The sequence below is a fragment of the Rhineura floridana genome, chromosome 3 (genome assembly GCF_030035675.1).
Source record: "Rhineura floridana isolate rRhiFlo1 chromosome 3, rRhiFlo1.hap2, whole genome shotgun sequence".
Taxonomy (NCBI): Eukaryota; Metazoa; Chordata; class Lepidosauria; order Squamata; family Rhineuridae; genus Rhineura; species Rhineura floridana.
The window spans coordinates 55,321,674-55,348,277 of NC_084482.1; the positions used below are offsets into that span (position 1 = coordinate 55,321,674).

Sequence of the window (26,604 nt, forward strand, 5' to 3'; positions counted from 1 at the left end):
TCAGTCCATGGAGACAGATGTGATCTATAATTTGATGGTGGTTTGAGGAGCACGCCCTGTAAAAATCATGCAAGTTCAAGAGGATTCAAGAGGATCAGTTTTTTATTAGGAGAATTAGGCCCAGTAGGGCCACAAGCAGGAAGCCTAGGGTTGTGATTCCTTACTCTCCCTCTCTTTCGCTAGGAAACACAATAGGGAGGATTGGGCGGCCCAATTCCTACTGCCTAGAGGAAGAGCACGGGTGCAGTGCTGCTGTCAAGACTGCACTTTGGAGCAGCGGTTGACGGCCCGATCAGCACAATGCACAGGGGGACACCCAAAAGGTGCAACAGACCTAGCTTCCCACAGCTGTAAGTTAATGAACACGCATTACCACTTAAGGGGGGGTAAGAGCGTTCAGTCCGCAGAGTGCAGGCGCACCACTCCACAGGTGGGGTGAGCAAGAGGATATCCCTCCCCCCCAAAAAAGTCCATGCCCACTTGTACACCTAGGTTCCCCCTTCGGAGTGATGAAAACTGGGGCCACTGGGTGGCTCCAAATCTCCCTGCTTTATCTCTAGGGCGGGGGAAGGCTTCCTCTCGCTTGGACGGCCCGGCTACTGGGCCCAATCCTCCCTGGTGCTGTGTGGCTCAGAGAGAGGGGGAAAGCGAGCGAGTAGAGGACGCACCTCACTTTTTCTCTCTTAAGGCGGCCCCATGAGGCCTAATCCTCGCGACCCTACCGACCAGAGAGCGAGCAAGCTAGTGTTAGGTCCAAACCCAACACGCAAGTCACCCTGTCAACCCCAACTCGCTTATTACACCTGGGAAGAGTGCAGAGTTGAGTGCAAATGAACCCACTATCAGAGATCAAGTAACATGAGACAAAGAACCTTTGCAAAGGGGACCCAATACTTACAAGCCGAAGTCGGCCAGCATGGGAACCTCGTTTATTGGTGTCATAGGGTTTATATAGGCTCACCCCGAAGTTTACAGTATCGGGCATACGTCACAAAATACAAAAGAAGCAGTTGCTAGACACTATAGCTTTGGGGCAGATAAGAGGAGGTAAAGGGGTGTAGGGGGAAGGACGAAAGTGGAAACACTAAGATTATCTCTTAGATTCCATGTCTGCATACTTCGCATGTCCTTGAGATAAGCACTATGTAACTACAGAAGAAGAGAAGAGTAAAGGGGTGGCCGGCTGCAACCGGGCGTCCCATGGGTAGGAGACAGACATGAAAATTACTACGCTTGCATATCAAAGGGTTTCACAAGTCAAGATCTCTGGGGCAGCGGAACAGCTTATAACATTTCTATGCAAGGCACCTTTGTAGCAATAAACAAGATCATAGGCATGGATGTGATACAAGAGATACATAGTAGGGAAGTTTCCAGCTTAAACCGGCTTTTATTATGCGAGCCACTGGAATGTAGGTAAGGGTCAGGTCGCCAGGGAATAAACTGACATTTTATATCAAAAGTCAACTAAAGACCATTTTGGTTCTATTTCCCATAATGCCTGAATTTGTTTGGGTAAGGCAAGTGAACTATAGTATTGCAGACGGCTGAGGTTCAATTTTGATCCTAACACTAGCGAGCGCGTAATTCATTTTCCCACTTGATCTGACCCCCTCCCCGCCCATGCCGTCCTGGGGAAGATTGCATTAAGCATAAAGCCGCCTTCCCTCTAAAGTGGAACTGTCCCTTCTATTGGCTTCTCTTAAATGCAGCACACGCGCACACACACACAGATACCCGAAATACATCAGGACTACAACTCCCAAAAAGCTGTGAAACAGGATGAAATAACTATGGTGTCCTGAAGCATGCTGGGAACTGTAGTCTGACCTCCTAGAGAAAGAACGCGATCTTTGGATTCCGTCCGGCTGGAACTATCTGGGACAAGTGGCTATGTCGTGGTTGCTGGCGCTCCAGAGTGGCGGCAAAGAAGTTGGACGCGGAGGTCGTGCCCTCTGCAAGGATCTCCATGCCCTAATCTACTGCTCTTGGTCTCCCGCTGCTGTGCCTGTCGCCAGCCACGGCGACGAAGTTTGCATTCCGATCAGCCGCAAGACTGATTGCTCTGGATTCAGTAATGACTCCAGTCAGCCCATTCACTGGTGCAGACAGTTAGGAACTATTCTTTCTCAGTCTTCACACTGGTGGCAGGGCGTGGGCACTATCCTGCAGCCCTCTGGGCATGATTACTACTGCCAGGTGTTTAAAGCCAGTTTGATCCAACTCAAGCCTGGGGATCCATGCCAGGGATTTTGTCCTTGTCTGGCCCTATCACGCCATTGGCACCAGGGTGTTGGCACCCTTTTGAACCATCCCAGGCATACGAATCGGTGTCAGATCTTAAGCGGCAGCATAGCCCACCCAAGCTCTAAGTGCTACTGCCTTGGTACCCGCCTCAGGCAACCTTGGTTCATGAGGATCCAGTCAAGGAGATACAGCCAATCTGTTCCTGCCCAACATTGTGCCATTCTATCCTGTTGGCCCAAGCAGCTGGCTTCCTTTGTCCCTGCTAGAAGTGTCAGCATGCATAGTTACAATGCAAGTCCCCCAGCAGGGACTGAATGCCACGTGGTAGATCTGCGCAGTGATACCGTGACTCGGCCAAGCCCTGAGATGAGGCAAGCTATGGCTCAGGCAGAGGTGGGGGATGATGATTACGGAGAGGACCCCACAGTCAATGGTGAGTCTGGGGGAAAGGGGTATCCCTAGGTGTGTAAGAGCTCCAGACTGCCCTGTTCTCTAGACTGAAGTACAGCTGTGCCTGTCACTGTGGAGCAAGCATGCTCAGTCTCCAAGATCAACCTGCCAAAAGCAGTGGCACTGTGAACTTCAGAGACCTGTTGTATGGTGGCACCTGTCCGGGGAACAGATTGCAGTTGGAGGGAAGCAGGTGAAAAGAGCCATCCTGTACATTCTATAGAAAGGCTGGATATATTTTGATGATGATGATGATGATGATGAAATATTTAGTTTCCGGTGGTTATAAAGGGCCAGCGTTGGTGTCTCTCCAATGGAGATGTTAACATGAGATAGTTAGTCCACAAAGGTTTGTGCCATAATAAGTTTGTTAGCCTTTAAAGCGTCACAAGACTCGGTTGTTTTTGCTGCAAGAGACTGACACAGCTACCTGTCTGGAAATTGCCCAGACTTGTGTGAAAGGCATAGACCTGCAACCTGCCCCAGGGAATAAAATTCAATCTTTTACTGCTTTGCAGTAAGGGGGGTATTGAAAATAAGCCCATTGCCAAGAGGTGAGGCTGGACGTTTTAAAAAGAGCCAACAGGGTCTTCAGCAAACCCAAACCTGCTGATTTTCTGAGCAGGCCCACAGCTGTGATATTCTTCCCACTACCACCCAAGGAAATCCTTCTCTTGTGCTTGTTTTTCCTTTCCCCTTTCAGAGCTGCAGAGAGTAGTGGCTGATCTCCTTGGAATGGAAGGGGCTTTATTTGTCGCCACAGCCACCATGGCTAACCTCATTGCTGGTAAGTCTTATAGGAAACAGTGAGAGCTGATTCCCCCTTGCAGCCCCTCACATTACCTTCCATTCTGTTCTGGAGGATTCCCTAACTCTCTGGAGCGGATGGGCAGGGGGTGTCTGTGGGGGTCACCTCCCCTCCTGTTGGCACACATCTGTGTTGGATTGGAGCCCTTTTGTGAGCACAACCGCAACAACTGAATTCCATCCATAATTTATATATGCATTACAAATATATATGCACCAGATATATATTAACTAATGGGCAAAAAACCCTTGCAGTTTAAGAACGCACCTATAGGCAATAAATATTTCTATCAAACTTTAAAAAGTGGGAAAATTGGGCAGCTATAGTGAATGCACCAGGGGAGCAGGAGACCTGACCTCCTCTCTGAGATATCGTACTGCCCTACACATTTGTAAAAATGCAGTAACAGTTTGGGTTGGTCTTTCACAGTCCAATCCACTTCCTGTGCAGCTTGGAAGAATTTGGTAATGTGCCTCTGAGCATATGGTGAGTGGTGGTGGCAACACCTGCAATCAGGACTGCATCTCCAAAGATGGAGAATTACATTTTTTGTATGTTTGTTGGTGTTCTTCTTACTTTGCTTCTCTCCTGTGTTACTACCATTTCTACAGAGAATATAACCTAGAAAATTATATTTCTCCCATTATTCATCCTAGAAATCTGTGCCAAATTTATTTTTTATTAATTTCAAAGCGTTTTTATTGGTCAGTGTCATATAATGGTGAAGATAGTCTTTTGTGTTTCAAACTGGAGGAAGAAAGAGGTGATGGGGAAGGAAGGAGCAGGAGAAGTTTGATCATGCTTGTTTAGTTCAATGTGATTTACTCCTGTGCAATCATGCTTAGGATAGGTGAAATTGATCTGGGGGAAGGGCAGGGAGGGAAGGGGAGAGGGTGGAGGGAGGAGACTGGGTGGGTGTGCACTGGGCAGAGGGAAAGCCCTTTTCCAAAATGAAAACATTGTTGATCTTACAACTATTTTTCAGGGTTTCCTCCACCTTTTATTCTACAACAGACACATGTAGTCTGCCACCCAAATTTAAGCCAAAGCTATCCCTGGCCATATCCACACCAGAAATTTTTTCCACTTTAAAAGTCATAGCTTCCCCCAAAGAATCATGGGAAGCATAGTGTGTGAAGGGTGCTGAGAATTGCTAGGAGATGCCCTGTTCCCGTCATAGAGCTACAGTTATCAGAATTCTCTGGGAAGAGGGGCTGACTGTTAAACTACTCTAGCCACTTTGCTTTGAAATGAAATTATGGGAGGCAGCAGAACAGCATGGGGGGATGGCGGAATGTGAAAAATCCATGCTGGCTGTATAATTCTACCTGTAATTTAAAATATTTTATGCTTTATGAATATGTAAGCCGCCTTGTAACGGCTCTGCCCTAAAATGCAGCCTATAAATCCAGTGTGGGGTGATGTTGGTGAACTATATCCTCATCACTTCTGGACATTGTCCATCAGGGGTGGGGATGGGGATGTGGGCATTGCCCCTCCAAATGATAATTCTGCCCCCCAAATGAAATGTTCCTTCAGTCCCCAAATTTCTAGCATTGCAGTAACTTAAAACTTCAGTGGAGCTTTTAGAAATACACTTTAGGCATCCAAAGAGAGGGGCAGGGCAAAGGTACTAAGGGAATGAGAACACAGCAAATATAAAAGTTAAAAGTGTGAATGAAGTGAACACAGATCTTGATGGATGGAGGAGGGAGTTGGCAAACCTAAGGGCTTGCAATTGGAGGAGGAAAAGGTGGGAAGGACAGTATTGTTATGCACTGCAGAGCATCTCCCCCTCCCCTGTAATGCTCAACCAGCCTCTGTAGGTGGTGGGTGTTGTTAGTGCATCTGGTGGGTGTGCCTAGGCTTTTGAGCCTGGACTATGCAGCAGCCTAGCCTAGCCTAGTCCAGGGCAGGATTAAGAAGAAGCAGGGAGGTGAGTGAGCTTGCTCTCCAAGGCCCAGGAACCCTAATGAGACCTTAGTAACTTAGCCCAGGCAATGGGGATCTGGAATATTGTGTGTGTGCATGTACTACCAAAATAGGGTTTGTGAGATTTGCTGGTAGAGCCATCAGAAGCAGTGTTAGCTGGCTGGCCAGGGCCTTTCTGTAGAACAGAGATTGTGTGCTTGTACAATTCATTCTTCCACCTGTAGTTCCGAGAGACATATAGTTCGCAGGTGACATGCTGTCAAGCATTTCCTTATGAAAAGTGATGTTTATAGGTATTAATTTAATTTTTAAAATGAAACTTCTCTTAGTTGCTTTCCTGGCATGGCAAAGGAGACCAGGGTAGTTAGTTCCAGGAAGCAGCTGCCTCAGAAGAACAGAACTCACAGTTAACAAGCTTATTAAAACGTTCCACCTGTACAAGGAAGCCTTTCCATGCATGAACACTTTGTATGCTCCAGGAGTCACCTTTGGTGCATCTACAGCCGTGTGTGAAAATTCATTCTCAACTTTGACACATGTGTTGACACCATACAGGTGTTAAATTGTTCATCAGAGAAAAACAAACTTCATAGAATTAGAATAGTAAAGTTGAAGGGGTGCATAAGGCCATCGAGTCCAACCCCCTGCTCAATAAAGGAATCTAAATTAAAGTGTACATGACAGGTGGCTGTCTAGCTGCCTCTTTTATATATATATATATATATTATTTTAAAGAAAATAACATACAAATAACATACCAAAAAAAAATTAAAAATAAATTTTAAAAAAAACAAAACAGATGACTTCCGATCTATCTAGCTGCCTCTTGAATGCCTCCAGTGTTGGAGAGCCCACCATCTCCTTAAGTAATTGGTTCCATTGTTGCACTACTCTAACAGTTAGGAAGTTGTTTCTGATGTGCAGTCGAAATCTGGCTTCCTGCAAGATTTCCGTGTCCTAAACTCTGGGATGATCTAGAAGAGATCCTGGTCTTCCTCTGTGTGACAACCTTTCAAGTACTTGAAGTTTGCTATCTTCCCTCAGGGCTTTGTTTCCAGTCCCCTGATCATCCTCATTGCCATCCTCTGAACCTTTTCCAGTTTGTTTGCATCCTTCTTAAAGTCAGTATCCAGAACTGGATGCTTTACTCTAGATGAGGTCTAACTAGTGTGATTTGGAAACTATACTTCTGTTAATGCAGCCTAAGAAAGCATTTGCCTTTTTTGCAGCCACATCACACTGTTGGCTCATATTCAGCTTGTTATCAACAATTGGAAGACCCTTCTCGCATGTAGTATTGCTGAGCCAAGTATCCCACATCTTATAACTGTGCATTTGGTTTCTTTTTCCTAGGTGTAGAACTTTGCACTTATCCCTATGAAATTTCATTCTGTCATTCTCAGCCGAATGCTCCAGCCTATCAAGATCCCTTTGAATATTGTTTCTCTGTTCCAAGGTATTAGCCATCCCTCCCAATTTTGTATCATCTGCAAATTTGATAAGCATTCCCTGCACCTCCTCATCCAAGTCATTAATAACAATGCTGAAGAGCACTGGGCCCAGGACCGAGCCCTCTAGTACCTTGCTTGTTACCTCCCCCCAGTTTGAGAAAGAACCATTGATAAGCACTCTTGGAGTACGATTCTGCAGCCAACTGTGGATCCATCTGATAGTTGTTCCATCCAGCCCACATTTAGCTAGCTTGCTAATTAGAATATCATGGGGCACTTTGTCAGAAGCTTTGCTGAAGTCGAGGTATTATGTCCACAGTCTTCCCACAGCCTACGATGGAGGTTACCTGATCCAAAAATGAGATAAAATTAGTCTGGTGGGGTTTGTTTGTGATAAATCCATGTTGGCTTTTAGTAATAACTGTTTTCAAGGTGCTTAGAGATCGACCGCTTTATAATCTGCTCCAAGAATTTTCCCAGGGATCACTGTCAGGCTGACTGGTCTGTAGTTCCCAGATTCCTCCTCTTTGCCCTTTTTGAAGATAGGGACAACATTAGGCCTCCTCCAGTCATCTGGCACTTCACCCATCCTCAAAGATTTTGCAGATATAATAGAGAGTGGTTCCAAGAGTTCTTCAGCCAGTTCCTTCAATACTTTAGGCGGTGGTTCCCAATCTGGGGGTCAGGAAAGAGGGGGTCGCAAAGAGAGGAATTATTTATTAATTTAAAAAAATAATTAATGGCTGGTCTGTAGTCCACCACCTTGCGAGCCTGCACTGTGTGTCCACACAGCCACTTCTGCCCCCCCCTTCCCTCCGGCACAGTCAGTTCCCGCCATACAGAGAGCTGAGCAGCACTGCATACAAGCGAGCGAGGTATGTATGGCGTGAATGCTTCAAGAGGACGGCTGGGCTTATTTAACCTCCAGCACCTCTCCCCCCCCCCATTTTTGTCAGCGGCAGTGAAAGAGGATTGATTTAACTGATTAATTCTGGCTGTAGACATAGAGGGACCCCAGGATCAGGCCACCTGCCAAAAAGTAACGGGTCAGAGTCCCGGAGCATACCACCATGAATAACAGTCATTAATGGGCATTCATTAAAAACTCACTGTATAGTTAACTTGCAGTACAATGCATACAGTACAATGTATACATTTCTACTCAGAAGCCTCTTCATATTTAATGGAGCCTACTCCCAGGTAAATCAAACTGCAGTAATCAGACCGGATTAAGATTCTGATCAAGCTTTGAAGTTGTACTTCTTTGGGGGGCATGGGGCTTCATGGTACAAAGGTGCATCATTCTGGTTAAAGGAAGCAAAAGTTTACATCTATAATACAAAGATTTAGGCTGAAATCATAACCAGGTCTACTCAGAAGGACGTCCTATAGAATTCAGCGGAGCTTACTCCCAAGTAAGTGGGGTTAGGACTGAAACCAGTCTCCTTTAGAGGCCATTTTAATTCTGCCTTCCAGGTTTTCACAACAGCCAGATGAGGTAGGTTAGGCCGAGAATTAGTGGATGGCCCAAGGCAATAAGTGAGCAAAAAAAAAAAAAGATGGGTAAAGTAAGTTTTACAAAGTGGAATTGCACATGCTCAGTGTAGTTTTGTTGCCGTTTATCAAGGCTTTGAGTTTGTTTTTATGCTGTCGTGTATATTCATTTTCATTTTTTTTTATTTAAAAATATGTTAAGTTGCTCAAATTTTGTTATTTTTACTCTTTGCATAGTTTAGGGTTGGCATTGGGGGAGAGCAAGACTCTTGTGCCTTTAACAGCTGTGTGGAAAGCAGCAATTAAATATAACTTAAATTAAGCCTTTTCTAATATGGAAATACAATTATGGAGAAAGCTTCACCTGTCGACATGCTGTCTGTTAGATGTCTTATTGTCACATGTAGTTTCCTAAGCTGAGTGCTGAAGATGAGGCATTGTTGTATACAGATGGAACACTTAAAACCAAAGTCCAAATGCCCTGGAGTCGACCAGGCGCTGTTCACCACTCTGGGTGGTTTACTTTTATCTCCTTCTTTTCATTTCCTTCAAAATTCGTTAAAAGTTGTTTATATTGCTGTAACCTGCCCTGGGACCTTCTGGTGAAGGGCAGGTAATAAATATCATAATCATATTTGTTTTTGTGATGAATAAAAAAAATATTTTTAATCCTTTGTTATATATTTTTCAATTAACAAAGACTAACATTACAACAATTAGCATCAGGGCTGTGGAGTCGGTATGCCAGACCTTTGACTCCGACTCCTCTATTTTTCTACTGTCCGACTCCGACTCCACCCAAAATTGCTTCCAACTCCACAGCCCTGGAAAGTGCTGTAAATATCTTTTTAAATGGGAAGTTCTTGTAGGAGCATTTTTATCACTGCCTGAATATGCGCTGATCTTGGCATCACAGCATTTGTCTTCATCTTGGTCCTGTGACACACAAAATGTTTTCCATCTTGAGTTATGGTGAAATGCTCAACTACAGCTGACTTCATGGGAAGCTGACATTCTTTGACATTTTGAATTTATATTTTAAAAAATTTGTCAATCAAAATTTATTTTGAAGTCGGAGTCGGTACATTTCTACCGACTCCGATTCCACCCAAAATTGCTTCCGACTCTGACTCCGACTCCACAGCCCTGATTAGCATGTGGGAGTAGCAGAAAAAATTAGGTTACAAAGGGGGTCCTGTACTCATAAAGGTTGGGAACCACTGCTCTAGGATGGAGTTCATTTGGCCCTGCAGAGTTGAACTCATTCAAAGTGATTAGGTATTCCTTGACCATTTGTCTATCAATTTCAAGCAGCAATCCTGCCCCTTCTACTTCACATTTCCCAGGAGGGTCATAGACCCTCTTTTGAGAGAAGTCTGAGCCAAAGTAGGAATTGAGTAGTTCTGCCTTTCTTTGTCATGTTGCCGTCCTCATTGAGTAGCTGTTCCACCGTTTATTTTCTCTGTCTTTTACTATTGAGGTACTTGAAGAAAGCTTTTTTGTTGCTTTTAGCATCTCTCGCTAACCTCAGCTCGTTCTCAGCTTTAGCCTTCCTGATGCCATCTCTGCAATTCCGTGCTACCTGTCTGTACTCTTCCTTTGTGGCCTGGCCTTCCTTCTACTTTTTTGATTTCAGGTCATCTCTAAGCTTTTTGTGAAGCCACATTGGCTTCTTCTGCTGTCTTCAGGTAACAAATGTAGTAATCTTGGCTTTTGAAAGTAACATATTTGAAGGAATTTCAAGCGAACAGTTCCTCTGCAAGTTTGCAGAGAAATCATGGCACATTAGACTTTAACAATTCAGATCATTATGGTAGGGTGACTTGCACAATATACATTTACTTCCTAGTCACTGTTGTTTAGTTTACATAACTATTTTGCATGTGGAAAAATTGTATTTTGATTTGCTTTTTTGTAAACTTCACAAATCATATGCATAAATTGGGGTTTATTTTGTTATTACCTAAGAAAGCTTTTTCCTCCAGAAACCTCTTTTATAGTGACTGATGTCTCAACCCTTCTGCCCCCCCATTTTTGTTTCTGCCTCCCCAATTAAAATTGTCTTGCTACACTCCTGTTGGTCATGCTTGCTGGGGTTGATGAGAGTTGCACCTCAGCAACATCTGGAGAGCCAAAGGTTCCCCACGTCTGCTATAAATAAATTGAATGCCCTCTGCCCCCAAAGGAAGCAATTGGAGGTGGTGGACTGCACAAGGAGAGAACAGCATTTTTGGGTGGAAATTGTGCTATTTATTATTAATACACATTAATACGTGGGGGGGGGGACCTGTGGCACTATAGATGTTGCAGGACTCCCCAACTCCAATCAGCCCCAGCCAACATGACTAGTGGTCAGGGATGATGGGAATTGTAGTCCAGCAACTTCTGGAGGGCCACAGGTTCCCCACCCATCATGTATACAGTGCCATCAGTGTACATGGTATCATATAGAACAAGAAAAAGATATGCCCTGACTCCCTGCCTAAGGAGCTTACTCTAGCTCAGAATCACCAGGCAAAACCATTTTGACTGTGGGATGAGAGCGCCTAACTGCTCCTTTAAAAAGGCATTGGAGAGCATGGCTAAGTACTCCAGCTCAGGCATCTTCTAGTAGTGTTGAAAGCAGCAGCAAAGCCATGCATCTGTGGAGATTACTATGACAGATTTATGCTCCTTCATACTCTCTTGTTCTCTGACCCTTAGCCCTGTGTCTCCCCTGTCCGCACCACAGAATTTCTGATTCTCACACTTGTCCCCTCTTACCCTAGTCATGTGCCACTGTCGCAGACGAGGGGCCCAGGTCCTGCTTGGGAGGGAGGCCCACATCCATGTGTTTGAGCATGGAGCAACTGCACAGGTGAGTGATGCTGGAAGAAGCCCTGCAGTGCTTGACATCTCCTTTACATGATTCCGCCTTCCCTAAGCACATGGCCTTGTTGAAATTCGGGAGGGTTAAATCACTGGTATAATCAGGTCTAAGACCAGCTTGGGTGGGTGGACATTTTCATACACAACCTTAAGAAGCACATTTGAATTTGCTTTTTGCTTCACATATAGTAATGCTGCTAATGCAAAAGGGAATTCAGGAGATCAAAATAATGTATAACCTAGTCAAGAAAGGCTTTATATTCACATTAGGAACTTAATTAAACATCACAGGGGGAAAAACTACTTCACTTCTTTCGTTGGCAAATGGGATCTGCGCAAGAGATTCAGCACCCCTTGTGTCTCTGTTTCCTGGGCTTAGGTCTGTAAGCCCCTAAGACAGAGAAACAACTGGGTTTAGTGGCCCATTGGAATGACTGAGGAGAACCCAAAAGCTCATCTGATGATCACAGTGCTGCAGTTGTTTGAGGGGCTGAAAACATTTGCCCAAATTGTATCTCAAAAAACTGCTGAACGAGGAACCAAACATACATGGCAGAAGTCACGTACTTAAGCCAGCCAAGGCAAATGAGGCCACAGTCTTGGGGAGGGCCCTAGGAGAGACTAGTTTTTCAAGGCTTTACCCACTACAACCTGGGAGACCAGGGTTTGAATCCCCACATAGCCATGAAGCTCGCTGGATGACCTTGGGCCAGTCACTGCCTCTCAGCCTCATGAAAACCCTATTCATAGGGTCGCCATAAGTCGGAATCGACTTAAAGGCAGTACATTTACATTTTTATCCAAACTGTGATAGATGGAAAGGAGAGAGAGAGAAAGAGAGAGAGAGAGAGAGAGAAGCCTGGTGATGTGCTTCCCTCTAGTGGCCATTAGTACAAGCTGCATTCTCTTCCCCTTGGAGAGTAACAATCCCTGAGTGCCTTCTTTGCTCAACTCAAAATAACATTGAGATGTCTGGGAAGATTGTTCCAGTTCGCTACAACATAGAACCAAGTAGGAAATTGTGTTCTCCCTTCTTCCTAAAGATTTGCCTTGTTATATTCTATGACATAGTTTTTAAGTGACACCCTGGAACGCCTGCACGATACACCCGCTTACTTCCTTCAAATCCATCCTCAAAACCCTCTTTTCCATTCAGCCTCTGGAATAAACTCACTGATCTACTGTCAGAGTTTGGAGAAAATAATGACTCCATGTTTCATTTTTAGAGTCCTGGATTTCCTCTGTGAGTAGTTTAGGAACAGCTGGATCCCTGGATACGGGGGATCAAGGCTCCAGCTGGGTGATGTTGATCACTTCTAGGTATGGGGTACTTATTGTCTCCTCCTGACACTCTGACAGATGCCTTCATGATTTGTCCCTGTGTTATACCTTGCAACGCTTATAGCACTGTCCTGCCAATGCATGTGTTCAATTGATCCAGCCAAGGGATTTCTCCCTGCCAGAAAACAATGTTATTTGCAGTCCTTGAATGAATCAGAGTATTTACAGGAAACTGCTTTGTGGATTCTAACACATTCTGCATTATCTACAGATGGTCACACTTTTGTTCTCCCCTATGTTTCGCATGATTGCTGCATGTAGATGGCACCCTAATCCTAAATGAATGACTTTGATGTATGCCCCAGCAACTGCAGCAAGACTTGCATCTGTTTATGCATTTTAGAATCTGGGCACCAAATTAGCGTGCTATTACTGAAACTGCAAATCATTTTTGGGATTGAGGTTGCTTGCTAATACCTTCTTGCTATTCCTCTTTTCTGTATCCTTCCATTAGGGGAGGGAGAATCTTATTTTCCTTACACTATATTACTCTGTATGCAAATAAGCGGAGGACAATCATGTCTGCATTCAGCCAAATGCAGGACTAGGTGTAGGTGTGGAGAGGATTGAAAGCAAGATGGGAGTGGCAAAAATGATGACCTCTGGGCCCTTTGGAGGATCATAAAGCAGGGTATAACCTAAGCTTCTGTCAGGAGACCAAGGGCTGCTGGGTGTACGTGCGAGGTTTTTTTTGCAGATCGGGAAAATTATATTATCTTTTACGTGCTTGTGCTTGTAAGCTGCTTTGAGAATCATTTGAATGAAAGGCAGCGTATAAATCTTCAACAACAACAAAATAATCAATCCCCAAGCTCTAGTCCTAACTCTCCAAAAGACTTCTTGGCAGCACCCAGCTCTGCCTCTTGTCAGCTCCTACCATAATTCACCCACCCATTCCACATGTAGCCCAAATAACTCTCTGCCTTCTAGTGCAAGGCTGTGCTGGTTTACTCTGAAGTAAGTCTCACTTTGCTCAGTGGGGATAGGATTGCACTTTTCATCCTGTTTGTTCCTTAGCAGATCTGAAAGCAACGCCTGCAGCATCAGAGTCTCTGAAGGGAGAGTTTTCTTGACCAATCATTTTGTCTTCTCAAAGGTGCTGCTGTACTCGTAAATCTTGATTTGCCACAAGACTGGATCACATCATTAGCACTACAGTCAGGGATCATGACATTCAGAGTGGCTACATATGTGCTCATGCCTGTGCATAAAGAACTGGAAGGAAGGGCAGGATATAAATCTAATAAATAAATAAACTTCATTTTCAATAAATCTGCAATAACTCTCTGCAACATACCTTGCATTTAATATAAAGAGCATCAAAGTTCATGTAAAGCTTATATTAGCACAAGGAATTGATTATGTCCTGACCTTGCCGTCTCTGATACCTCATCCATTTTGTCCTTGAACAGGTGGCTGGAGTCCATTCAGAGATCCTGCAGGACCTGCCTGATGGCACCATCAGCCTGGATGAACTGGAGCAGAAGATCCAGCAGGCTCACAAAAGCCAATACCACCCCCGCCCTGAGCTCATTTGCCTTGAGAACACTCACTGCTCAGCCGGGGGACGGGTGCTACCCCTTAAATACCTGCAGGAGGCAAGTATCTTGAGCCCTCCATCCAGACTCGACCCAAGCGCCTCTTATAAAAAAGTCCATGACCTTTTGTTGTGTGGAGGGTATTCTGAGCAATAGCGGTTGTAGTAGCAATAATAGCATCATGTGTTATTTATTTAAATACCCTCAGTGTTTATATTTTAAATAAATATATTAAACATTTGCATTGGTTTAGAAAATAAAACAATTAAATGTTGCATTGTATCTCCACCGCACCCCCAAGATGCATGCACATATAGCGAATGGATGGCTGACACATACCTCTCACACACACACACACACACCTTTAGCCTCAATCCCCACCTCCAGGATGCTTACTGTAGGGTTCTCCTCCCTTACTTCCAGTTTATTTCCCCCCATTCAATGGACACATCTGCATATGGTAAGCCCTGGAAGGTCACACATACCTGTATATGTAGAGGGTGGCTCCATTTTGCTTCCAAACCCCATGTCAGCTGGAAGGCACTCAACCACCCAAGTTTGCTATTAGAGGGAAAGATGAGAAGAAACAAAGATCCCTGATGCAGGTTCCCTTGGTCAAGCTCAATGTTTGTAAGCAATCTCCTGCTGATCGTAAGAGCCTGCCTCCCAGATGCAACCCAAGATTGACTTTCAGCGTTCTTGATTTCATGAGCCGCCGAGAGTCTGAGTGCCACAGCAAAACCTAGAATACCCTTAAGAAAGGCCAGGAGCTCCAGGACATCTTCCTCTGCTTATCTGAGGTGCTGACTGAGGTCCATTCTCTACACAGGTGCATCAACTAGCACAGCGATATGGGTTGCGGATACACATGGATGGTGCCAGGGTGCTTAATGCTGCTGTGGCACTGAGAGTGCTGCCAACTCAGATCTCCCAGCACTGCGATTCCATCTCCCTCTGCCTCTCTAAGGTGGGGAGTTTCTACTGGAACTCTGAAAATTGTGGACTTGGAGGGAAGCATACAAGCACAGTACCCATGAGACTGCCTATCTATAAGAACACAGAGAGTTGTCTTGTACTGAGTCAGACCATTGGCCCATGTAGCTCAATATTGTCTGCACTGACTGGCAGTGGCTCTCCAGGGTTTCAGACAGGTCTCTCTCAGCCCTACCTGGAGATGCCAGAGATTGAAGCTGGGACCTTCTGCATGCAAAGCAGATGCTCTACCACAGAGCTACTGCCCTTCCCCAGCTATAATGTGTTTCAAAACTGTGATAGGTAGCAGAACTGGGTGCTTTGCCAGCTTCCCCTAAGTGGGGCTAGAGGTCAGTGGAAGTGTTTGCAAAAGAGTTTCTCCACACTCTGGGCAGAGTCCCGAGGCGGAACCATGGGGCTGAGGTTCAGGATTCTCTGGCGCCTTCACACAGGACTCCCATTTCTCTTTTTGCTTTACAGGGTGTGGGTGCACCAGTTGGAGCACTTCTAGGTGGAAGCAGAGACCTCATCGCTGAAGCCTGGCGTGTGCGGAAGCTCCTTGGAGGTGGGATGCGCCAGGCAGGGGTTCTGGCAGCAGCTGGGCTTCTTGGATTAAGCGGTGCAGAGGAGACACTGCAGAGGGACCATCACAATGCCAGATTATTTGTCCAAGGTGCCTATTCTGGAAGGAGAGGGAGGGAGATGGGAGCACACTTGACCTCCTCTGAGTAACTGAGGTTCACTCCTCCTCCCCAGATACAGCGTGCTGTCCTGAGCCAAGGCCTGGAGGGTAGTTTTCTCTGGCTTGTCCTGCATTGGGATCCCCTTTCGATTCATATTTTGGCAAGTTAGGTCCTCCGTTAGCTAGTGAGGATCCCTCCCTGTTCCCCACCTCCTGCGGTAGAAATGTTGGAATTGTCTGGAGGGGACCCTGCTCGCAATTTTCCAGCTTTCCAACCTCAGGCATTTTCCATGACAGGTGCCTGTGCCCTTGGTTCACCTCTCTGCTCCATAAATCCAGCCACCGTGGAGACAAATATCGTTATGGTGACAGTCTTGGCACCCTGGCTGACCCCTGCCAAGTTGTGTCAACTGATGGAGGCTGTGAGTGCGGAGGAGGTTGCTGCAACGGGCCAAGCCGTGAGCGTGCGGCTCTTCCCATGGGGTGAGCGTCGCCTGCGTGCCGTCTGGCACTGTGATGTCTCCCCTCGTGACACACAACTGGCTGGGGACAAGTTACGCTTTGTACTGGGCCAATGTGAGCGGCAATGTGCTGGCATGCCCTGAAGCCAGCCTTGCAGGCCAGAAGTTAAGCTGGCACTCAGCAGGTCAGTGTGAAAGAAGCCAGCAATTCTCCCGTTCCTACAAAAACAGCTCTTGATAGCCTCGCAGTCATGCAGCTGAATCAGCCCATGCTTGAAGCCTTGGTGTACTTAGGGAAACTCCATTTGCCATCCTTTCCTCCTGGGCCAAAATCTGCAAGGGCTTTCCAAATGGAAATAAGCCCAATCTAGACCCATCACACTCCCATATCTGCTGTCCTCAACAGATGGTAGCTACTTGGGCACACCTGTATTCCTCCAGGTACAGCACAGGAAAGGAGCAGACTTCAGCTGGCCAAGGCAGCTGCTGTGGGGTACAGCTGTGGGAGAGCCAGCTGTTTTCCAGGAGCAGCTCTGGCAGCCTCTCTCTTTCCAGACCCCAAATCATCTCCAGGTAGCTTTCTGTGACCAAAGGAGCGGCAGTCGCTTCATGACCTGACAGGAAACAGGCACCGCCAATGTGGCTCCCTTTTTCCAGCCTTGCTTTCTGCAGGTAAGAGGGGGCTTTGTTTCTCAAGGATGCTGCAGTCTTGTTCAGGTTACAGGACATCTGCCAGCTGAGGCCCTTGGTGAGTCACTGCTGTGGTCACATTGTGGCTGGAGAAATCCAATTTCCACAGCACAGATGGTGCTGTCACTGCCTGAGCCTCTGGGCTGTGTGTTTCTGGAGGGAGCAAAAGGCCTAGCAGGACCTTTGCTGCCACCTGGCTGTAGCTCCTGTATGGATTACTGCAAAGTACTCCAGAGCAGGCCGCTGCGTTCAGTATCTGAACAACTGAGCCCCGCCAGCCAGGCACAAACTCTTACTGTGCCATTTACCAACAGATTCAAGAGCCACACTCCATCCTAATGGAAGGGATCCGGCATTAAAAATAATTAAAAACCCATTCCATCAAGTTGCAAAGGAGGGAGAAGAGAGAGGTAAGGCTATTATTCTATTGCCTCTACTGAGAGACCAGCTGCCTTTGGCTCTCTCCCACTGTCACCTAGCTGCAGGCATTGCATCAGGTTACCACAAGTGTTGCCATACCAGCTGATCTTTATAAGAACTGTAACTTTTAAGAACAGATGCCTGAGGTTGCTTTTATTTTTCCTCCTCCCTCCCCATTAGATTTTCCTTGTATGTCATGTCTTTTAGATTGTAAGCCTGAGTGCAGGGAATGCCTTCTGATTTTAGTAAGTTGTGCTGGGCAGTAAGAGAGGGGTCATAGTTATGAAATAAACAGATAAATAGCACCTGTGTGCTTCCTGGAGCCCTTTTATTTCTAGAGGTCCAATATGCATCAAGGAGGACTGACAGATCATGGTTTGAAGAGGTGTATAGCAAGGAATGGGGTGAAAGGGCCATGGCTGCCACAGTTGTTGGGTTGGGGCAGGGATGGGGAACTTGTGTCCCTCCAGATGTTGCTGGACTCCAGCTCCCTTCACCCCATTGGACACGCTGGCTGGGACTGAGGGGAACTGGAGCCCAACAACATCTGAAGGGCCACGCAGGTTCCCTCCTCCCGTTGGGTTCTGAGCAAGGCATTTGTTGCCTTCCTTTCTTGGCTCTGCTTGTACACCAAGAGCTGCGTTGTGTTGCTCTGAGCTCTGCCCTGCCCAGTGCACCATGGATCAAGTATGTACAGGTGGCAATGACTACACCTTAATCATTGTGGTTCATCGCCTCTTTCCTGCATGCCCCTCGGCCTAGTACATTCACTTTGTAGTTGCAGTCATGGCCTGTAGCCCCCATGGTTCATGTAGGTTATGGATTGTGGCTGCACAACAGGAAGGAGCTGAGCAGTGTCAAGATCTCCTCACAAGAAGGATCAAGCAGGGTAGGGTTAGGTCACTGCCCTGATCGTACTGTACCACCACCACCCTTCCTCCCTCCCTCCCTCCCTCCTTCCCTCCCTCCCTCCCTCCCTCCCTCCCTTCCTTCCTTCCTTCCGCCATTTATCAGATGATCACCGAACATGTCTCTGGCTTCAGGCTGAGCTGCCGAGCAGCCAGGAGAAGCAGGATGCCAGCCAACCCCTCAGTGCCAAAAGACAGCTAGGCGAGTGCCAGGGACCAGCCAAAGGTAATGCGGACATGCTCAAAGCGCTGCTGATCAAACATGCGCACTGTCTCGGTGAAGGCTGCTCTGGAGTAGCAGATGTAGATGCTGGTTCCCGACAGTGTTAGCAGTGCTGGATGGGAAGAAAAATGATGATGATGATAATAATAAAGAAATACATTTCTGTTTCTTAATTTATTGCTGCCTTGGGCTCCTTTGGGAGAAGGGGCGGGATATAAAGCCAATCAGTCAATAAACATGATGCACAGTATGAAGAAAGTGGGTAGAGATAAGTTATTCCCATAACTCTAGGACCTGCGGGGTCATCCACTGAAGCTGAATGGTGGAAGATTCAGGACAGACAAAAAGGAAGAACTTCTTCACATGGCATATATGGAATTCAATGTCCCCAGATGTGATGGCTACTAGTCTATGGTGTATGGAGGATAAGGCTATCAATGGCTACTAGCCATGGTGGCTATATACTACAAGCAGGCATCTGGTTGGCTGCTGTGGGAAATAAGATGCTGGACTACACGGGCCTTTGGTCTGATCCAGCAGGACTCTGCTCATGATTAACAGATGACGGGGGACAAGCCACAAAGCAGAGCTGTTGTCTTTGTGACCTGCTTGTGAGTTTCCATAGGCATCTGGCCCAGTTGCTCTAGGCAACAGAACCCTTGACTAGATGGCTGTTTGGCTGCATCCAGCAGTTCAAGGCAGCAGAACTTTCTTGGACTGTTCCAGTTACGTGAAGAATCCTTCCCATCTTTCAGTTTTGGGCAGGTCCCTTTGAGAGCAACCCGCCAGTCCTCTGTCCCCTCCCCATGTGACAAAGAAACAAAGCCAGCAGGGTAAGAGCTTGGTCTGGCCACCACAAGGGGAAATGCCTTGGGATTCTGCTTAATCCAGATCATAGCAGAGCTCAGGGCTATGAGGTGGGGTTCAAATATGTAATAGTGGCTTCCGTTCATATAAGCAGAGTGCAAAGAAGGTACAGGATGTAACTGACGTAGGACAATCAACCTCAGTTTGTCAACAATTTAGGAAGAGAATTGCCTCATTGCTGAGAGCTACAAAGGACTTGATACAATTACTCTTCAGTGTCACCCAGGGTGGATAGCTAGCCTGTGTTCAAGCCTCTTGTGTGCCTGAATTACTTGCTAATGTCACAACTGGTCCTTGTTAATCTCAATAGGATTGTTGCTTGGCTCAGATAATGTAGCTAAACGCTTGGCCATAAACAAAGCATAGCACAAAAATCTGACTGCAGGACAAGCAAAGACACACTAATCTTAATATAGGGGTGCTTTGACAACTGAAACAACTTGATTGCACAGTAAAAATGTTCATAGCATTCTGCAAAGCTGTTGCTGTTGTAAGGGTTAGTATTGCTTGGCCTACCATAGGGTACTCCAGAATCTGATCATAAATACCTGCCTATTGAGGGCCCTGTTCTTCATCTAGGACCATGGCCAGCCACTAGTTTGGCTGGACAGCCACTTTGCCAAGGGAGTGTGTGAGAAGGGCCTAGGTGCCATATCCCATCAGCAAACAAGCCTGCTGCCAGGTCCCATTGCAGTGTCCTGTGACATGGGAATTGTGTCCTTAGGAACATGGGGAGCTTAAACAATAAAAATCCAAGCAAATGTACAACAATGCTTTACAAATCAAATTCAATTTAACATCAAAAAGCAAAATAAACATGACAACTAGACAGCATGATACATAGATAGACTACTCTTGTCAGGTGTACTATGAGGGTAAATAATAAACTAAATAAAAATGTGGGGCACATAATTACTCCAGGTCAGATTATTTGTCTGTCACTGCTTAGGATCTTTGGTAATTTAAGGGGTATCTAAGTATCTTAAATAAATAAAATATTGTCCATTTTAAATTATTGTGTATTTCAACAATGTTGTATCATTGTTTTTTATATTTTGTAAACCACTTAGAATCCTATTTTGGCATTAAGCTGTAATACATATAGTCAAATCCTGTCTACGGCTCTGCAGAGGGCCTTCACATCACTCAGCGACCTGGCCGTTTTCATGGGAGATGCTAGTGACTGAATCTGGGGCACTCCACGTGCAAAGCATCTGCTCTACCACTGAGCTATTGATCCCCCTCCCCAATAAGTCTTAGTACTGTAAGCCAGTGTTTTTAAAATTATTTGTAATATTTTCCACAGTTACAAACATCTATTACTGCAATATTCTAGTGCTCACATACATTGTTATGATAATAGGAAACCATATAGCAATTGTCCCAGGAAGATATTTTTATCTTTTAAGGATGTATGTATTTTAACTCTTTTTTTCCCTCCCATTTTTCAGTTCATCTCAGTAGGTCATTTTAGTAAGCCAGAATTAACAATAAAAGACTGCCAGGAATCAGGCTTGCAGTCAGTTGTTGAACTAGTGACATGGAAGACAGCAAGCAGATATTAGCTATTGTATGCGCCCCTCTCCCCCAAAGGCAAAAGGGGGCTGCAAGGAGAACAGCTACAGCAGCCAAAGACCTCTCCTTGTCCCAATATAGGCCAGATGAGATCAAGTGATCATTCCTGAGCTCCCAAAGCAGGAATGGGGAACCTGTGGCCCTCCAGATGTTATTGGACTTCACTTCCCATCTTATTTGATTATTTATTTATTAGATTTATATCCCACCCGTCCTTCCAGAAGGAGCCCAGGGCAGCAAACAAAAACACTAAAAGCACTTTAAAACATCTTAAAAACAAAAGACTTTAAAATATCTTAAAACAAAACAACTTTAAAAAGATCTTAAAAAGCAATTCCAGCACAGACGCAGACTGAGACAAGGCCTTTAATTGACAGGCTTATTGAAAGAAGAAGGTCTTCAGTAGGTGCCGAAAAGATGGCCCCCTTGCTGCTCTGAGCAGTCAAGCAGCCTGCTCTGGCTGGGCGGGGGAGGGGAAGGGAGGACAAAGAGGACAGGTCAGGAGTTGATAATGAGAGGAAATGTGGTTCCCATGGCAACAAGGACCAGGCTGGCCACAGCACAAATTGCCACTAACGGGCACCTTCACAGTTGCTTTGCTCTGGCCAGTTGGCAGCCTGTGGCATGACGCTGACACAGAACCTGCCCGGTACTCCCCAAGAGCAAATGTTCAGTGGCCTTTTGCCATGGGGTGGGGGCAGAACTGAAGAAAGGAAACCTGGCTCCCCCCACCTCCAAGGGCATAGCTTCACTCACCGCCCAGCAGAAAATAGCAGCCTATGAAGAGCAAAAGCCGGGAACTCTGGACCAAGGAACCGATGACCCCGCAGGTCCAGCCACAAACCATCAAGATGAGGCTGAGGGGCAGCAGGACCACAAAGGCGCGATGCATGGCTGGCAGAGAGACAAAAGAGTGGGACATCAAAAGGAGGAAGCAGGGCTCTGTTTGGGAGGCTAGGCTAGGTGATTTCAGCCTTCCAGCTCTTACAATCACAGAATCAGAAGGGACCTCAGAGGTCATCTAGTGCAGCCCCCTTATGATGCAGGAAACCCACTACTATAGCATCCCTGACAGGTGGACATCCATCATCTGCTTAAAAACTCAAATGAAGGCAAGTCCTCCACCCGTCTGTTAATACCCTGTGACATTTTCTTTTAAAGTACAAACAATCCCACTGCTTCCCTCCACAAAACAATGCTCATCTTCAACCATAATCCAGTTCACAGAGGTCCCCAACCAACCTCCAGCAAGTTAGATTCCACACCAGTGGTGCAGCTAGGGCTGGATCCCTGGGCCAAAGACCAGGGCCCAACAGCCCAGGAGGCCCCAAATGACCACCCAGAGAGTGGTAGATTATGGAGGCAGCAGCAAACAGGCCCAGTGTGAGCACCTGGGGCCAGCTCAGGCATGCTGGGGCTGACACTGGCCACCACACTACCCTTTCTTTCTTATTTCTTAACACAAAAAAATATTTTATAAACAGCTGGCCAGGTCTGCAGAGGGTTAAAGATTTTCATGTTATGATTTCTACTTTAAAAAATATACAATCCGTTTCAACCACAAAATGGGTTTTATTCCCAAGTAAATGTTTTTTGCATCAGGACAGTAAAGGCAAACTCTGTTTTATCCTTCCAATTATGGTGCTATGATTTAAGTGCTGCTATTATTATTATTATTATTATTATTATTATTATTATTATTATTATTATTATTATTATTATTTAGCTTGTTACCTGAAGGTCTCCAAGGGAGCGCATTTCACAGATGGAGTGCCACAACTGACAAAGCCCTACCCCTTGTCACTACCTTCCAAGCCTCCTTCAAAGGGGAGACCTGGAAAAGGACCTCAGGAGAAGATCTAAGGGTCCAAGTAGGTTCATATTGGGAGATGCATTCCAAAAGATATTGGGTTCGTGAGCCATAAAGAGCTTTATACGTCAAAAACAGCACTTTGAATTGGGCTCAGAAGCATACAGGCAGCCAGTGTAATTGGAACAGAGCTGGTGTCAAATGATCTGTGTTCCTTGAACCTATCAGCAATTGAGCAGCCACATTCTGCACTTATTGAAGCTTCTGAACCATTTTCAAAGACAGCCCCATGTAAAGCACATTGCAATAATCCAACCTTGAAGTTACCAAAGCATAGATTACTGTAGCCAGGTACCCCTGTCCAGATAAAGCCACATTTGGGCCACCACCTTATATTGATGAAAGGCACTCTGTGCCACTGAGGCCACCTGTGCCTCAAGCGACAACAATGGATCCAGAAGAACCCCCAAACTACAAACCTGTCCTTCAAGGGGAGTGTGACCCCATCTAGAGCAGGCCAAACACAACACTCAGCCAGAGGAACCACCTCTGAGGAACAGAGGAACCACTCCCCAACAGCAACTCAGTCTTATCTGGATTAAGCTTCAGTTTATTGCCCCTCATTCAGTCCATTATCCCAAGCAAGCTCTTGACATGTGAAACTGCACATACCCAGAGTATTTATTTTGTTTTTTAAATGAGAGTTGGAAAACTGTTTTGGCTTTTGTCTGTTTGAATGCTCTAACACATCAAGAATGTTGAAGCAGTTGTGAAGCATGGAATAGTGATGGGAATGGAGAAGAAACATGTTAATTGTGTGCTTCATGACTGAACCTAAGGACAGGCCTGCTGGATTAGGCTAAAAGCCCATCTAGTCCAGCATCCTGTTCTCACAAGGACCAACCAGATGCTTATGGGAAGCTTGCAAGCAGGACTCTTTCCACTTCTGATTCCCAGCAACGGTATTCAGAGGCATACTGTCTCTGGCTGGTAGCCATGAATACCCTTATCCTCTATGGACTTGTCTAATCCTCTTTAAAGCTGTCCAAGATGGTGGCCATCACTGCAGCAATGAATGTAATACACTGAACTAATACACAGGGCCACCTAAAGGGCCTCCATATGTCCACTAAGTCCAGGGTCCAAAGTTACCCAACTGCACCACTGCCCACCAAAGAGGACACACTTCCCAACTCACTCTTGCTACACAGAGAAGATTTCCACCACCTTCCAAGAGGTTGAGCCCACATTAGGTTCTCTACTCACAGATAAGGTGTTGGAGTGATGCAGGAACTTGCCGACTCTCTGTGCCAAATGGGTCAATCAGAGGCATACAGGCATTCCGCCCTGGGGGAAGTGACAAAGAAAGGAGGAAAGATGCAACTCATCCAGCCACAGAATTTGATATAGTAAAACGGTGCCCCTACCTTCATCAGTCCTAACTTGGACAGGGTATTCTGCACCTCCAATAGAAAACCTGTCTGGGACCTGAGAGGAGGAGCTGAATGGATTGAGGCAGGCCAAGCTAGCCTTGATGCTGATCTCCCTATGGCACCAAGGGCTTCTTTTATTAGGCCTAGAGCCTTTCTTGACCATTACATTGGAGGAGCACAGTGGTGGCTGGTGCAGTTGGAGCCAGAGCCAATGACAGGCAGAGATGACTTATTCCAGTTGTTCTCCTCCATCCTCCTCCCTGATGAGTTCTGCCAGCGCAACACTGAGACGGAGGAAGACGCTGACAGGCAATGTCATCCCATGGACTGGTTGTAAGAAGGCAGGCAGGTGGGGGCTGGCTGAGGGTAAACTGAGGTTGGTGGGGCAATGCCCCATTCAGCTTAAGGGACCAGCTTCCACTGGAGGAGCCAATCAAAGCAGCTAGCTGGCCTGCCTCACTTCTGCCTGGGACGATGCTACAGCAGCACTTTTGTTCCACTTTCATTTTTGTACCCATGCAAGGTGCCTGAAGTGCCTGTTTCTGGCACGAAGGAGGAGGAAGAACTTGGGTTAGGAAGTAGCAGGGCCAAGGGGTGTATCATACTTGAAGTGGGGTGGAGTGGGGGTCTGGCCAGGATGACTGCAAGTTGCTAACCTCTCGCAGGCTGGAGGGATTTGGATCCATCCTTTCCTCCCAACAGTGGCAAGGGATATCTGTGCATAATAGAGAATTTGGCTGTCCTAAAAGGGTTCCAAAATCCCAGAATAGGGATGTGGCATCCACAGAAATGTCAAAAGTTACACTCAGCAGAGGGACAAGTTCCAGCCTCAGCTGTACTCAGACTGTCCCTATTTGCGGGTGGGATTTAATCACATCACAACAAATTCAGGTTGCCCAAATAAAAGTTGATTTGGTGCTCTTGTTTCCTCCTTAACCAAGACTTTTTGCCATAAAGAAAGTGATGGGGGAAATGCACTGGAAAGTGATGAGATAACAGTAGCTGGACTCAGCATCGTATAACTTCCCCAACCACAAACAGAATGAATGCTCAATAAATAGCCACCGTCACCTATTGTCCCCACAAACTGCACAAACAAATCAGAATGAATGCTCCATACACATGTCCTCTGGAAGTGGCCTAGGGGACCACACACTGCAGAGGACAGCACAAGGCTCTGCCTCCCCACCCCAGTTGCATCTGAGCATGGGCCATCTCCACAGGAGCCCAGGTGTACACCATACTCATGCTGGGCTGCAGAGTGGGAACGCCTCTTCCATGCATCCTTCGCCACCCTGACTCTACAAACAGCTTCCTTGGTTCACTCTTTGGAGCTGATCCTTGTACCAGGAGCAGTCACTGCCAGCTCCCCTCTGCCACTCCAGCCTGCCTTTCTCTCCTATGCCAGAGAACAGGGTGGGTTTGGGGATGCAATCCAGTTCTTTCTCAGGCTCCTCCTTCTGTTCTCCATCACAGAAAATCTCGGGAGGTTGAAGCACCTCTGGGATTAATGGAATTAATCGACAGCCGGTGAAGGAGGATGGAAGGATGCCACTTCTCAAGAATCCTATACCAGGGTCGGCACCGATGATAAGGCATTGGGAATACCCCCGAGCGCCCCCCCCCAAATACACAAGCCAAGGAATGCAGCTAGCCTTAAGTGGAGATTGGCGTTGGAACAGCCGGGGCAGGCAGGAGAACAGGGGCTTTTTGTGGGACAGTATTCGGGGAAGGGCCGTAGTTCAGTGGTTATAGAGTGCATGCTTTGCATGCAGACGGTCTCAGGATTGATCTCCGGCAGAGCCGCTGCCAGTCAGTGCCGGCTGTACTGAGCCCGATGGATCAGTAATACAACCTTTCCTATTCCTAACGAAACTGGTGAAGCAGAATCAAAATGCCCCAAGGGCACGGAGCCGTAGGCAGAGGGCTGCCAGAACTACCCACATCTTGGGCGGCTACGAGTTCTTCCAACTGCGAGGAGGAGGAGCAAGTTTCCCCTTGCAGCTAAGAAAGGGCAGGTCCAGAATCGAGTCAAGCCAAGCCACTGAAAGTCTGCCCGAGTTGGTCTGTCTTTTGGGGGAGCGCTCGACCTTGGGCGGGCTCCCCTCTGGTCACACCGGACGAGCCACCTGAGCTGCGCATTCCAGGGCTGGCTCCGAGGCGAAGCGGGACAGATGCCGGAGGACGGAGCCCCCCGCCCACACCAACCACCCGCCCTACCTTCGCAGAGGCGCCAGAGTCCGGAGTGAGAATTCAGCTGTTCGGCGTCCCAAGCGCTGCGGTTGGCACTCGCCAAATCCACGCGGACCAAATACCAGTAGTCGGTGGCGATGGCTGCAGCCAAGAGGCCGAAGCTGAAGACCCCGCTGAGCGCTGCGCCCAGGCAAAGCGCGCCGGGAGGCACCACCGCACCGCCACAGCATCTCCACACCAT

General features: G+C 46.7%; 2 protein-coding genes across 4 annotated transcripts; one reads left to right on the forward strand and one right to left on the reverse strand.

Moving 5' to 3' along the window:
* Window positions 1-1,832: 1,832 nt before the first annotated feature.
* On the forward strand, window positions 1,833-18,618 carry LOC133379837 (uncharacterized). Of its 3 annotated transcripts, XM_061615865.1 has the most exons (7): window positions 1,833-2,680; window positions 3,401-3,484; window positions 11,151-11,239; window positions 14,004-14,189; window positions 14,959-15,096; window positions 15,582-15,774; window positions 16,081-18,618. In XM_061615865.1, the coding sequence occupies exons 1-7, from the start codon at window positions 1,894-1,896 to the stop codon at window positions 16,386-16,388; spliced, it is 1,785 nt and encodes a 594-aa protein (XP_061471849.1). In that variant the 5' UTR covers window positions 1,833-1,893; the 3' UTR covers window positions 16,389-18,618. The 3 variants fall into 3 exon arrangements, with proteins under 3 accessions (XP_061471849.1, XP_061471851.1, XP_061471850.1); XM_061615867.1 differs by lacking the exon at window positions 14,959-15,096; XM_061615866.1 differs by lacking the exon at window positions 3,401-3,484.
* TMEM235 (transmembrane protein 235) lies at window positions 18,380-26,604 on the reverse strand. Its single transcript, XM_061613365.1, has 4 exons — window positions 26,391-26,604; window positions 24,004-24,084; window positions 21,684-21,821; window positions 18,380-18,597 (listed from the first exon to the last, which is right to left on the reverse strand). Exons 1-4 carry the CDS (start codon window positions 26,602-26,604, stop codon window positions 18,461-18,463), a joined length of 570 nt encoding a protein of 189 aa, XP_061469349.1. The 3' UTR covers window positions 18,380-18,460.

Bases quoted from the DNA above. Each gene is read 5' to 3' on its own strand.
- LOC133379837 (XM_061615865.1), top strand. From the start codon at position 1,894: ATGTCGTGGTTGCTGGCGCTCCAGAGTGGCGGCAAAGAAGTTGGACGC. The intron at 11,240-14,003 runs GTGAGTGATGCT...GTCCTTGAACAG, and splicing joins AGCATGGAGCAACTGCACAG to GTGGCTGGAGTCCATTCAGA. The intron at 15,775-16,080 runs GTGCCTATTCTG...TTTCCATGACAG, and splicing joins TGCCAGATTATTTGTCCAAG to GTGCCTGTGCCCTTGGTTCA.
- TMEM235 (XM_061613365.1), bottom strand. From the start codon at position 26,604: ATGGTGTGGAGATGCTGTGGCGGTGCGGTGGTGCCTCCCGGCGCGCTT. The intron at 21,822-24,003 runs GTGAGTAGAGAA...TCTCTCTGCCAG, and splicing joins ATCACTCCAACACCTTATCT to CCATGCATCGCGCCTTTGTG. The intron at 18,598-21,683 runs GTGAGTGAAGCT...CTTCCCATCCAG, and splicing joins CTGCTATTTTCTGCTGGGCG to CACTGCTAACACTGTCGGGA.